Genomic DNA, 14,691 nt, shown 5'->3' with positions numbered 1-14,691 from the left:
TTTTGCAACGTTTGTCCCTTTTTGGCTTCCTATTAGTTGCTTAAGCCACGTGTAGAGGATGAAATGCGAATTTACAAACAACTTTTTAAAACCCCTGCTTATTTTATGTTCACTCAGCCAAGAATCCTGTGAAAAGAAGTAGCAGGGGGTACCAAAGGACAGGCAAGGTGTAACAGGCTGCTCCCCTTATAGAATTATATCATGAATATATTTACACCCTAAGTTCGTTCTTAAAGTTAATACATAGTTTATCGAATATAGCAATTACCATTTTGAAAACACTCCATACCCTTGAAATTTTTACAACGTATATCTCCACTTATTTAGACATTTAACTGGAACCCACTACACAACATCAGAGCACTTCCCACAATTAGGCCTCTCTTGTGAAAACCCTCCCTCCACACACGCAAGCACCCACATGCTTATTTGTGGGAAGTGCTCTGATTTTTTGGAGTAGGTTCCACTTATATTTCTTAAGAGGTGGAAATGTACCTTGGGAAACTTTCAAGGGTACAGAGTTTTTTACACATGGTAATTGCTATATGCTAATGAGACAGATGTAGTAGCTTCTGACACTTTTTTTGACAAACTCAAAAGCACCGTCGCCGTGCCACTGCAATTATTATATAGCCCACCAAGGCTGTTTACGTCACACTTTTGGATGTGCGTTCCACACTCATCACCCCCACAGTTTTATATTCTTAACTCAACTTTTGGTTTCACAAATGTAACCCTTAAAACCTTTAACCAAAACAATTTACAGAACCCCAAAGATTACATACCCAATTCTGCAAAGTTTATATATGAAAAACACACACACCAGTTTTTAAAAAAACTAAAAGAATTTAATACGCACACTAGTAGTAAATTCACAAAAAAATATTTCTCCTAATATAACTTTTCCACAATATTGCCAACTTAGGGGCCTATCGACCGCCATGGTAGCGGAAAAAGACCACCCGCAAGGACCGGGGCATAACCGTCGGTCCAATTAGGATGCTCTGCAATCGAAATCCGACCGCGGCGGTCGGATTCTGGCGATTAACATTGCGGTGGTCGCTGCTGCCAGTAGCACCGCCGCGGTGTGAAAAGGAGCATGTCAAGCATGTCACTGCACTGTGTGGCAGTGTTAGACCTGCCAGCCCTTTGGCTGTCCCCTCCTCATTTTTTTCTTCCCTTACCCTCTAATTTTTTTCCTGTCCACTAGTTTTCTTTTTGTGTGTTGACTTAGAGGCTTTGGGCGCCCCATTGTCACTAAATTGATAATGTGGCGCAAGGTGCTTCCCTAAAATGGAGGGAGAGGGAGAGCTCCTCCACAAAATGGTGGCCTAAACTGTCACCTCAGAACCTGGGCTATAGGCTGGCATGAGGAGTTCCAGAACCTTCTGGACCCTTCTGGACAGTTAGGGCCCAGGCTATAAATAGAGGTGCGGGGCGACGGCCATTTTGTGCGTGGTGAGGTAGTCAGGAGTAAGGCACCTGAGTGGGGAGGTGGGTGCGCCAGAGGGGGGAACTGACTGATCTTAGGGCCTGCTTCTTCCCCACCTCGGTTGACACTGCCCCCTACCTCGTGACCTAGCCCTGTTTCCAGCCTGTGACCCTGGGGTGACCTCAACCCGCCACAAGACCTTCTCACAAGAACTTTCCGTGAGAACTTGTCACAGAACTGTTGGGGAATCAACCGGGGCCCTGCGCCGTGTCATCTCTGCGCCTATTGATGTCATCTGGGCCCCCTTCCTAGTTCTTTCTGCCACTGGCGTGTGGCCTACTGACACTCAACCTGCCTATTCTGAACCGGGTCATCCCTGCGAGTGAAAGGGGGCGCTGAGCGCTAAGCGATTTGCCACCCCAGAACTGCAGGCTACCCCGTTAATTGGAACCACCCCCGGTAGGGCTGCCCAAAAGAATTACTTACCACCGCAGCCCTGGGCCGTGTTTCTTGCTCCCTGCCCTCCTTGGGGCCCGCGGGGAAGACCGGGGCCCCGCCGCTGCTGTCGCCGTCTGAGCGAGGCGGCCCTCCATGTGGAGAGGGCTGCTAGGTTACCAGGAAGGCCGCGTAGGTCTGAAGCCAGCATCTGTATCATCTGACGGGGGCGGACTGCCAAACGCCGCCCCCGCCGACTTCTGAGGAGAAAGAGGCCACGCCCCGTAGGTCGCGCAGCTTCAGCGGCTGCGGGTGCGCTCCTACGCCGACTTCTGAGGAGGCCCTCGTCCCGGACGTCGCCGGGAGGCCTGGTAGGCTGTCGGGTGGGGCTCCCAGGGGAGCGAGCCCCTGCCAGTTGGAGAATCATCCCCAGGGCCTTCGGGAGGCCAACAAGTAAGGTAACTTCCCCCGGGGAGGAGGGGGAGAGGCCCGGAGCTCGTCTCTCCCCCTGGGGAGATCCATCGAGGGTCTGCTGGGTTCCCTACGGCCGGAGCAGGCTTTCCCCTACATCGGCCGACGGCCGCAGAAGTTCTGGCCCGGGAGAGGGGCTAACTGGAAGCCAACCCCCAAAGTAGATTTGAAGAGGGGGAAGGGGGGCCGCATATCGCCGGAGCTCGGCAGACAGCCTCCTTCCACCGTGACTATCGAACTTCGGATCTCTGATCCAGAATACCACCCTAGGTGAAGACTCTGACTGAAGGCTGGGTGTAAAATAGGGATTTCAGGCCCCAATTAGCACTGGGAAAACTTGTCATGTCTAGCGCCTCAATGGAGTAAATGATTAGCGCTCTGGGTTTGGGCTATGCTCTGAAGTGATACTGTGAGGACTTGACATAACTATATTACCCTGAGTCCTCCCCAAGTTTAGCGCTTCCAGGAAATACAATGTTTGGCACGTTAGTGAAAGGCAAGGTTTCATGCTAAGACATTGCCGAGTTAGCGCGTTTAAGAATTGCTATGTGCAGTGCCCCGCTTATAGTGTCATGATGAATGCTATAAAATGGCTATGTGCGGCACCTTGATGAAGACCAGGTTTTATAGTGTTATTGAAAGACAATGTGCGGCGCTATGTTGAAATACATGATCTGAAGCTCTAATAATGTGCTTGGTGCAGCGCCTTGCACATCCACTGTGTTGACACTCCTCAGGATTCCCAAGGGTCGCGCTCTGGTTCCATACCAGGCTTAAAGTATTCATGTGATGCCAAACCAGTCATAATGAAATGTTATTGATCCTAATGTGTATAAGATAAAACTGATTGAATTCATTGACCAGAAGAAAAGTATATGAAATAAGGAAAGATAAAGCTTTTCTACCTTTTCTAACCATTGGTGTAGCGTCATTTTTAGTGGTGGTACGCTGGAGTGTGAAGTGAGTGTGATGCAAGCACAACATGTCTCTTGGGCATAGGCCTTTCCACTTTAGCCAGGCTACCCTAGGACGTTAGGTCCAACAAGTTGGTGTTCAGCGGTGGGATTCTGAGTCTGTGCTTGCATCCATTCATTGGCAGTTTAGCGCGCGCCACAACCTACACCTGATTGTTGTTTGTATTGGAGTTTTCTCCAGGTTGTCTCCCTAATTGGAATTTTTCGAAATTGTTCTGTCCTGTGGTGCTCTTCTTCTTAAAGGAAGGGTCTCCTATCGTGAAGTTCTTCTCTGCAGTGTTGGGGCCCACCTGGCAGGATGGAGTTTGAGTTGGGTAGGCTGGAAGAGTATACTGTAACCCAGCTAAAGGAATTCTGCCAGGAGAGGGGGGTGTTCTTCAAGCAGGGGGCGAAGAAAATAGAACTCCAAACTAGCTTGAGAGCCTGGGTTATGTCCCACCCTAGCGGAAAACGGGAGGAGGAGGGGCCCGGACCGGACACTACGGAAGGGACAGAATCACTTTTTCCCCCTGAGAGCGGCAACATGGATGTAGGACCTAGTGCCCCTTCAAGAGCGGGTAGTAGCGCTTCGGGGGGAAGCCTGTCTTCAGCTGATTTAGCTGACAGAAGGGAAGAGAGGCAGTTCAAAATGGATCTAGCCCGCTTGGAGAAAGAAAGGGAGGAGAGGAGGTTCCTCCATGAGCTCCATTTAAAGGAATTGGAACTCAAGGCCTTACAGCTTGGAACTCCCAGCAGTCCCATTGGTGGCAGCGAACGAAGAGAGATCACCAGAGAGCCCAGACCCTATCTGCCAAAGGACGTAGTCGCCAGCTACGGTGTCGGGGATGACATTGCTAAGTGGCTGGCTGCCTATGAGGTCTCCTTACGAGCCCATGGGATCCCCGAAGCTCAGTGGGGGGGTGGTCGATATAGGTATATGCCTCCGCTGGGAAGGGACGCCCTTCTAGCTCTGGAACAAAGAAAGCAGACCAATTACCCCACCATGAAGGTCGCCCTGATTAGAAAGTTTGGGCTGACCCCTGAGAAATATAGACAGAGATTTCGGGGTAGTCAAAAGCTGGCCACCCAAAATTGGGTGGACTTCTTGGACTACGCCACGAAGGCCTTGGAGGGCTGGGTACAGGGCAGTGAGGTGAAGGACTACGAGGGGTTGTATGACCTGGTTTTAAGGGAGCACCTCCTCGAGAAAAGTTTTCCGGAGCTGCGCCAACACCTGGTGGACAGCAAGCTAACTAATCCTAGGAAGCTTGCAGAAGAGGCGGATATCTGGGCAAGTACCCGGGTATCCTCAAAAGGGACTGGAGGGAATTTCCAAGCGGCTGGACAGGGCGCCCCCCAGAAGAAAGAGGCGGGAGACAAAAAGAAGGAGTTCCCTAAAGGCCCCCAAAAGCGTTCGCAAGGAAAGGGATTAGGATTCCCTTCTAAGGTTGGCCCCCACAAACCCCCTTATCCTGACCGTGGTCAGCAGCCTAGGGTTGTCCGTTGTTATGAGTGTGGCGAGATTGGGGACTACAAGGGGGATGCCAAGTGTCCTAAGAGACCACACCCTCCCATTGGAGGAAAGACCCCTGGGGTGGCGAGCGTAGTGCTCGGGGAGGAGTTGCCCCTAGATAAGGGAGGTGAGTGGGCAGGGCTAACCTTAGTGTCCCTAGGGGATTGTGAGATGGTTCCTAAGACCCATGTGCCCTCGAATACTATTAAGTACAGGCAATGGGCCACCATCAATGCCCAGAGGGTGGAGCCTCTGAGGGACACAGGAGCCAGCATGACGATGGTACGGAGTCAGCTGGTGTCCCCGGAGCAGGTAGTTCCCAACGTAGTCCACCCGGTTGTGATGGCTGACAACCGAGAGGGTCACTATCCGGTGGCCCAGATTCCCTTTGAGTGGGGAGGGGTTACGGGTCCTCCACGAGTTGCGGTAAGCCCTGCCATGCTGGTCGACTGACTGCTGGGAAATGACCTTGAACATACGGCATGGAAGGAGGTCGAGTTCAAGGCTCACATGGAGATGTTGGGGACACCCGAGTGGACTTGTGCCAACACGCGGTCCGTGACTGCCCGAAGAGGGAGTTCACAGAGGTTGGAGCCTGGGACAAAGGCCCAACCAGCTGCCAAAAGGGGTAAACGGGGACAGGGGAAGCCTGCCCCGGCATCTGCACCTCAGAAGGTGGATGGGGCGACTGAAGTGGTCCCGGAGTCTACAGAGGGGGATGTGACTTCCCTGGAGGGCTTACCTACCCCTGCAGAATGGCAGGTGGAGGGAGGAGCTGTGTCGGGCCCAGAAGGAGTGCTCTACCCTTGAGGGTTTGCGGCGACAGGCCGAAGCCCAGGCAGCGGGTAACGATGGGGATTTTTACCCGGATGGGGTTCCCCAAGGAAGTGGTGTCGGACAGAGGTACCAACTTCATGTCGGCATACATGCGGGCTATGTGGAAAGAGTGTGGAGTCACTTACCGGTTCTCCACCTCTTATCACCCCCAGACCAATGGTCTGGTGGAAAGGTTTAACAAAACCTTGAAGGGCATGATCAGGAGTCTGCCCGAGAGCCTGCGGAGGAAATGGGACGTCCTCCTACCTTGTTTGCTATTTTCCTACAGGGAGGTACCACAGAAGGGAGTGGGATTCAGCCCCTTCGAGCTATTGTACGGACACCCTGTTCGTGGACCCCTCAGCTTGGTGAAGGATGGATGGGAAAGGACTCCCAGAAAACTTCCCTCGGATGTGGTGAGTTATATGCTGGCCTTTCGTAGCCAAATGGCTCGGTTGTGGAAGCAAGCTTCCGAAAATCTAGAAGCCAGCCAGACGGTCATGAAGGAATGGTATGACCGAAACGCTCACCCGGTGGAGCTGGAGCCTGGCCAGAAGGTGTGAGTTATGGAGCCTGGAGAGCTTAGCGCCCTCCAGGATTGCTGGTCAGGCCCCTTTGAGGTGATTGAGAAGAAGGGTAAGGTCACCTATGTGGTGGACCTTAAGACCCCCAGGCAGCCCTATCGAGTGCTCCATGTCAACCGCCTCAAACCCCACCAAGAGAGACCAGAGGTCACTTTGATGATGGTGACTGACGGAACAGAGGAAGAGGAAAGTGAACCTCTTCCTGATCTTTTTGCGTCCCAGGAAAAGGATGGGTCGGTGGAGGGAGTGATCCTCTCACCATTCCTAACTCCCGAACAGCGGAGGGACTGCTGCCAGGTTTTGGAGCAGTAAGCTTCCTTGTTCTCACTTATCCCGGGGAGGACTCATCTGTGTACCCATGATGTGGACAGAGGGGACAGCCCACCTGTGAAGTCCAAGTCCTACCGTTTATCGGATAAAGTGAAGGCTAGCATCCATGGGGAAGTCACCAAGATGCTAGAGCTGGGGGTGATTGAACTTTCAAGTAGTCCCTGGGCCAGTCCGGTGGTACTGGTACCCAAAGCTGCCCCGCCGGGCACTAACCCAGAACTTCGGTTCTGTGTGGATTACAGGGGACTGAATTCCGTGACAAAGACCGATGCTCATCCTATCCCGAGGGCGGATGAGCTCATTGACCGGTTGGGAGCTGCCCAATATCTGAGTACCTTTGACCTTACATCTGGGTACTGGCAGATCTCCCTGACAGATGGAGCAAAGGAAAGGTCAGCCTTCTCCACACCTGAGGGTCACTACCAGTTCTGTGTAATGCCCTTTGGGCTCAAGAACGCCCCTGCCACTTTTCAGCGGCTAGTGAACCAGGTCCTCTCTGGGATGGAGGCCTTTTCGGTTGCTTACCTGGATGACATCGCTGTCTTCAGCAGCAGCTGAAAGGACCATTTGTGTCACCTTCAGGCTGTCCTTCAGGCTCTGCAGCAGGCGGGTCTGACGATCAAGGCCAGTAAGTGTCAGATCGGGCAGGCGTCGGTAGTGTACCTCGGTCACTTGGTGAGTCGGGGCAAGGTGCAACCCCTCCAGGCCAAGATTGAAACTATCATGGCCTGGGAACCCCCCAAGACTCAGACAGAGGTCCGAGCCTTTCTGGGCCTCACCGGTTATTACCGACGCTTCGTCAAGGGGTATGGTACTATCGTGGCTCCCTTGACTGAGCTCACTTCCAAAAAGCACCCTCGACGGGTAATCTGGACCGAGGGATGTCAGCAAGCCTTTGACACCTTGAAAAAGGCAATGTGTGCGGCACCTGTCCTCAGGGCCCCTGACTACTCCAAGGAATTCATCGTCCAGACGGATGCGTCGGAGCATGGCATCGGGGCAGTGCTGTCGCAACTCAATGAGGAGGGTCTGGACCAACCTGTGGTTTTCCTGTCTAGGAGACTACTCCCCCGGGAACAGAGGTGGAGTGCGATTGAGAGGGAGGCTTTTGCGGTGGTGTGGGCTCTGAAGAAGCTACGGCCATACCTGTTTGGTTCGCACTTCCTGGTTCAGACCGACCACCGGCCCCTCAGGTGGCTGATGCAAATGAGGGGTGAGAATCCTAAGTTGTTGAGGTGGTCCATCTCCCTACAGGGAATGGACTTTAGGGTGGAACATCGCCCAGGAGTGGACCACGCCAATGCTGACGGTCTCTCCAGGTATTTCCGCCTTAGTGAAGAGAACTCCCAAGGGATTGGGTAGCTCTCCCCACTTTCAGCTGGGGGGGACGCGTGTTAGACCTGCCAGCCCTTTGGCTGTCCCCTCCTCATTTTTTTCTTCCCTTACCCTCTAATTTTTTTCATGTCCACTAGTTTTCTTTTTGTGTGTTGACTTAGAGGCTTTGGGCGCCCCATTGTCACTAAATTGATAATATGGCGCAAGGTGCTTCCCTAAAATGGAGGGAGAGGGAGAGCTCCTCCACAAAATGGTGGCCTAAACTGTCACCTCAGAACCTGGGCCATAGGCTGGCATGAGAAGTTCCAGAACCTTCTGGACAGTTAGGGCCCAGGCTATAAATAGAGGTGAGGGGCGACGGCCATTTTGTGCGTGGTGAGGTAGTCAGGAGTAAGGCACCTGAGTGGGGAGGTGGGTGCGCCAGAGGGGGGAACTGACTGATCTTAGGGCCTGCTTCTTCCCCACCTCGGTTGACACTGCCCCCTACCTCGTGACCTAGCCCTGTTTCCAGCCTGTGACCCTGGGGTGACCTCAACCCGCCACAAGACCTTCTCACAAGAACTTTCCGTGAGAACTTGTCACAGAACTGTTGGGGAATCAACCGGGGCCCTGCGCCGTGTCATCTCTGCGCCTATTGATGTCATCTGGGCCCCCTTCCTAGTTCTTTCTGCCACTGGCGTGTGGCCTACTGACACTCAACCTGGTAACCTAGCAACCCTCTCCACACGGAGGGCCGCCTCGCTCAGACGGCGACAGCAGCGGCGGGGCCCCGGTCTTCCCCGCGGGCCCCAAGGAGGACAGGGAGCAAGAAACACGGCCCAGGGCTGCGGTGGTGAGTAATTCTTTTGGGCAGCCCTGCCGGGGGTGGTTCCAATTAACGGGGTGGCAATTCACTTAGCGCTCAGCGCCCCCTTTCACTCGCAGGGATGACCCGGTTCAGAATAGGCAGGTTGAGTGTCAATGGAGTAAATGATTAGCGCTCTGGGTTTGGGCTATGCTCTGAAGTGATACTGTGAGGACTTGACATAACTATTTTCATGCTAAGACATTGCCGAGTTAGCGCGTTTAAGAATTGCTATGTGCAGTGCCCCGCTTATAGTGTCATGATGAATGCTATAAAATGGCTATGTGCGGCGCCTTGATGAAGGCCAGGTTTTATAGTGTTATTAAAAGACAATGTGCGGCGCTATGTTGAAATACATGATCTGAAGCTCTAATAATTTGCTTGGTGCCGCGCCTTGCACATCCACTGTGTTGACACTCCTCAGGATTCCCAAGGGTCGCGCTCTGGTTCCATACCAGGCTTAAAGTATTCATGTGATGCCAAACCAGTCATAATGAAATGTTATTGATCCTAATGTGTATAAGATAAAACTGATTGAATTCATTGACCAGAAGAAAAGTACATGAAATAAGGAAAAATAAAGCTTTTCTACCTTTTCTAACCATTGGTGTAGCGTCATTTTTAGTGGTGGTACGCTGGAGTGTGAAGTGAGTGTGATGCAAGCACAACATGTCTCTTGGGCATAGGCCTTTCCACTTTAGCCAGGCTACCCTAGGACGTTAGGTCCAACAGGCAGGCACTGAACAGTGCTTGCCACCTGGTACACGGACATGTAAGGGAATACCATGGGTACCCCCCAGTGCACCCACCCCCCCCAACACATTGGGGGCCCACAATGGGCCCCCGGAGTCATTCTCCGCATGCCTTTCCATGGCGATTCCACCGCTGCGGAAAGGCTGACTACCGCCGGCATCATAATCATGCCGGCAGAGCCTGGCCCTGCACCGGCATCATTGTAGCGGTCCAGTTCCGCCCGCTAGGCATGCGTGCGGACTGGTACTGGCGGAAAAGTGGCGGGTGGAGATTCTCACCCCCATCCTAATGGGACCGGCGTTTTTCAGGGTTGCGATCGTGGGCGGATGTCTGCCGCCGGTCCTGCTGTTTCCAGCCCCGGCCCGGCGGCGGCCATCCGCCCGCCATCCTAATAGGCCCCTTAATATATTTAAACTTTTAGAGTTTATACTACCGGTACTATTTGGGCTATTAGAATAAACAATTTGGGACATATTTTAAATGCTGTGTGTGTGTCTACAAAAGAAAAAACACTATTACTTAGTTATTTGGGAAAAGACATCATTAAATACTAGCCAACATGTACCACTACACCATATCATTCCTTCTTTCCTTCATCACATTACCTATCTCCTTTCTATACTACCAACTAACATACCCTGCCTTCCTAAATCTTCTCACACTATAACTAATACACCTATCACATTCCACCCTCCCTCCAAATACCCCTTTCACTTACACATTTATCTTTATCTACTATCATGTCTATCTCACTATCCCATACAATATCACCACATCAATAAAATACTTAATTGAACTTCTTTACAAACAGTTTCATACACAACTATGTTCAAACTATCACTAAAAAAACAGACACCATTCCTCTTATTAATCTATCTTCTAATAAACAAAAATACTTCTTTAAACAAGTATTACCTAGGCACTCCTTTTTTCTCTTTCTCACACAATATTTCTCATCCTGTCTCTCAATATCAATAACAACTACCTCCATAAACTACATTTACCACTCCTTCTTCCTTTCTATCTCTTCTCTGTTACCACTATCTATTCATCATACCACATAATTTTACTACACAAATAAACTACACAACACATAATTTATCACCACTAAAACAACCACCATTCTAATACAACTAATATAATTTCACTACACCCCGCGTACAACCACTACACTACACAAAAAACACATTAAAAAAACAATAACATTACAACGCCATAATGCTAAATATAACAAGTGCGAGATCTATTGCATTGCAAATGCTTGTTTTTAGTCTTGGTTTGGGTTGGGTTGTGTGTAAAAGTAGTTTTACACCCAATATTGGATCGAAGCTCTGTATTGTATCCATTTTAGCATGTGTTATGGGATTATGTACTGTATTTGTTCTAGCACGTTTTTCGTGCTCATGTTTTTCATATTTTGGCCTCGATCCACATCCTATGAACTTGAGAAACCTAGTAGCATGTGAATAGCAGTTGTTTTTATTGTTGATCGAATGTATTTCTAAGATTGTTATTAGTTTTTATTATTAATGTCTTTTGAGATGTGTGGTTTGTATTGCCTAGTTGGCATGAGAACAAACTAATAAAATATACCTTATATCCAGTTTTTTTTTTGTTTCTAGAAAAGACATTGCGTTGGCGCCCAATTTTTCAGTGAAGCCAGTGGACAAGCCGAACCAACAAGAGCTGGACTCTATAGAGTATGTCCAATATTTTTATCAAATCTATGTTTTATTTTGTTTGTTGATAGAGACTGGACTATGATCTCCTACATGATTTGGAACTGCATATGTCAAACTGGAAGTTCTACGATTCTAATCAAAACATCAATTGAGTTGCTCAGATAAAAAAAAAATGGGTGTGGAGGAAGGACCTGCAATGCACCGTCACATGCCTATTTGAGTGTTCAAAATGTAGTAGTAAATTTAGTGCATTCTTAATTTAGGGGAGGGCCCACTTTCCCAAAGATTAAAGTAAATGTATATGTAGGAATGCATTCACCCCAGTTTTGAACAGCTTTTTTATACAGCAATTGTAATAATGGCCTGATTTTTTCCCGAGGTTCATACAGTATAGCAAAGGGACCTCTCTACTTTTCTGTAATAAAAGCTACTTATTTTCAGTGAAAACGATCCCTAGCTACTAATATTATTTTATTTGTAATAATAATGTCAACATCAGACAAGATTACAGTAGTCAAACTCTATGCAAGATTGCCAGCAGGGGTCACCTCAGTGCAGGGTTTCCAGCAGCGTTCAGTTCATTGCATCAAGCACAAGCGGGATTACACAAAGCAATTTAAAAAAAAGCTTCGTCAATTTGGAATGCCGTTACCTGGGTAATACATGGCAGCCATAGCGGCATCGCCTCTGGCACCAAAGGTAACATTTGTAATATATCTCCCCCATTGCCACACAATTTTTCACTTAAATATCAGCTCTAAATATATTACTCTTTAAATTGGTCTAAAAGTACACACAGTTTTGTTTCAGATGATGCACACACTTGAATTTTGGTATACATGTATTAATTCAGCAAAGCAAAAGCTTCAAATTTACTAGACTGGAATAAACACGGATAGCTACTCGTTGGAGAAGCCTAGTTTAGTATAAATTAATAATAGTAAAGGGATTCCACTCCAGTGTTGCGTTTTAAGTATTTAAGTGGTGAGGGGGATCGGGACCCCTGGGGCTCCCAAATAAAAGCAGAGCACTTAAAAACAAACATTGGTTAAGCTAGTAGGTCTCATTTATACAAGAGCTATTGGCTTCACCAATGTGTTTTAGCCATGTTGTACACCAGCGTTACTGTTCTTCAACATGGCTCGTGGCGTAGATGAGAGTGGTGTGGAGTAAAACTGAGTGGCATAGAGTGGAATCGTGTAGAGTGGACTGGAGTGTCATTGATGGAGTGGCGTAGTGTGGTGTTAAGTAGAGTAAATCGGCATGGATTGGGGTAGAGTAGGGTACAGTCTAGTAGACTGTCATAGAGCGGAGTGGCGAGTGTTGTAGGGTGGAGTAAAGTGGCGTAGAGTTGCATAGAATTTAGTGGCATATTGTGGAGTAGAGTGGTGTGGCGGAGGGTTGCATAGAGTGGAGTGGAATAGTGTGTCATGGAGTGTCGTAGAGTGGAGTGGTGTAGAGTGGCGTGGCAGAGAGTATAGTATTGTGGAGTAGAGTGTTGTTGTGTGGCATAGAGTGTAGAAGAGTGACAGAGTGAAGCAGTGTGGAGTAGAGTGTCATAGAGAGGAGTAGAGTGGTGTATAATGAAGTAGCGTACAGTGGAGTAAAGTATTGTGGAGTAGAATGACGTGGAGTGGCGTAGAGTGTGATATAGAGGAGTAAAGTGGAGTGTCGTAGAGTGGAGTAAAGTGTTGTGAGAACCATAGAGTGGAGTAGCATAGAGTAGAGTGGAGTGGCATGGAGTGGCATAAAGTGGATTATAGTTTTATAGAGTGGAGTGGAATAGGGGTGGAGTGGTCTAGAGTGGAGTAAAGCATCAAGGGGTGGAGTACGGTTGAGTAAAGTGTTATGAGTGGAGTTGCGCAGCGTGAAGGGGAGTAGAATGACGTAGAATGGGGTGGCGTCGAGTGGAGTAGAGTCTCATTGTCTGACATAGAGGGGAGTAGAGTTGCATAGAGGGCAGTGGTGAGTGAGTATGCATGGTTTGGTAGCACACTGCCCTTACAGTCAACATAGCTTCAATTGAAATTACCATTACATTTGTACAGACATAGTTTTACTGATAAAACTATACAGCATGTACACAATAATGTGTGGAAATCAGCATCACTTAGTGTATTGATTTGTTTTGATCATATTAAAATATTTGTTTCCACCGCTCTTCAGAATTGCAAAAAAATGGGCTTCATTTGTGCTTTTCTAATTCTGATATATTCTGAAATATTTGAGTAGTTCATTTACTGGCATATACATTTTGTTGTGTGCTGGAACGAAATTACATTTCACAGCCTTTCCTTTCAACCCCCAGTACCCATCAAGATTGTCACATAAATTCTTTCACTTTGCAGTTAGAGAAAGGAAAGTAAACACCAACGTCCCTTGGAAGAAAGAGCCTAACATTTGACCTTTGTCTTTGAATGCACAGCAAATGTGACATGATGAAAACAAAATGTAAGGACCTGTTATTGCTCATTCATTTCTGAACTCCATCATGGTTATTTTGAGGGTGCTCCAGCACCTCCCACCTCTCTATTTCCAGTGCCTATGGCATGGTTGTGAAATTGGGAAAGAGGATTGCATAAGTTATACTATTAGTAAAGAGCACTGACCAAAATAAGCAAGCTCATATACCTAAGGCTTTTTAAAAATAACTATGTTCGTATTGGTGGACCGCCTAAAAGAGGCAGGGGCATCACCAAACATGTTTTAATGTTATTGGAGGGCTGCAGGAAGTGCACCAGCCCCCCAACAATGTTAAAACAAAAAACAGTTAGGGCCTGATTACGATCTTGACGTATGGGATACTCCGTCATAAACGTGACGGATATCCCGTCTGCTATATTACAAGTTACATAGGATATAATAAAATTGTAATACGGCGGACGGGATATCTGTTACGTTTGTGACAGAGTATCCCATCCACCTCGATAGCAATCAGGCCCTAATTTTCCTGGGTCATTAAATCCATGACCCCACTAAAACTTACCATATTTTTCTAAAGCACTCCCACCTGGATCTTTGTGCTTTTCAGCTGGAGTGCAGAGACCTCTTCTGATAGTGGTCATGATTGCTTTTCATGGGTGTTAGAAATTGAGGTCTCTAGTTGGCAATGGTTTGCACCTTGTCCAAGTAGGGACCCTTCCTTCTAGTCAGGATAAGGAAGTTACACTCCTAAAATAACCCCTGCTCACCCCCTTGGTAGCCTGGCACGAGCAGTCAGCCTTATCTTAGAGGCAGTGTGTAAAACATTTGCACATAACCAGTAATACAGTGTAAGCACTACAAAAGGACACCACACCAGTTTAGAACAAGCATTGACCTAGCCAATAGGTCTCGCCTTTGGGACCTTATAAGTATTTAGTTATGCAGCACAATATACTTGTTGCAACAACATCAACTGTTGCATGGCTAAACACTTATAAGGTCCCAAAGGCGAGACCTATTGGCTATGACAATGCTTGTTATGCACTTATAACAAAACATGCTCACCATGCATTTCTTTGAATCTGTAGCAGAGCAACTCCAGTGGAATAAAAAAAAATC

General features: G+C 48.4%; 1 protein-coding gene across 2 annotated transcripts in view; it reads left to right on the top strand.

Moving 5' to 3' along the window:
- The window catches only part of EIF2AK2 (eukaryotic translation initiation factor 2 alpha kinase 2), a 300,514-nt gene that overhangs the window by 163,384 nt on the left and 122,439 nt on the right, over positions 1-14,691 (top strand). For both annotated transcript variants that reach the window (XM_085611364.1, XM_085611363.1), the window contains exon 9: positions 11,089-11,166. In XM_085611364.1, coding sequence (XP_085467490.1) covers positions 11,089-11,166 — 78 coding nt within the window. The remainder of the gene's footprint in view (positions 1-11,088; positions 11,167-14,691) is intronic.

This window comes from Triturus cristatus, chromosome 6 (genome assembly GCF_964204655.1).
Source record: "Triturus cristatus chromosome 6, aTriCri1.1, whole genome shotgun sequence".
In the NCBI taxonomy this organism is placed as follows: domain Eukaryota; kingdom Metazoa; phylum Chordata; class Amphibia; order Caudata; family Salamandridae; genus Triturus; species Triturus cristatus.
Note: the sequence above shows the minus strand (reverse complement) of the source record. Positions and strands in the feature narration are given on the sequence as shown.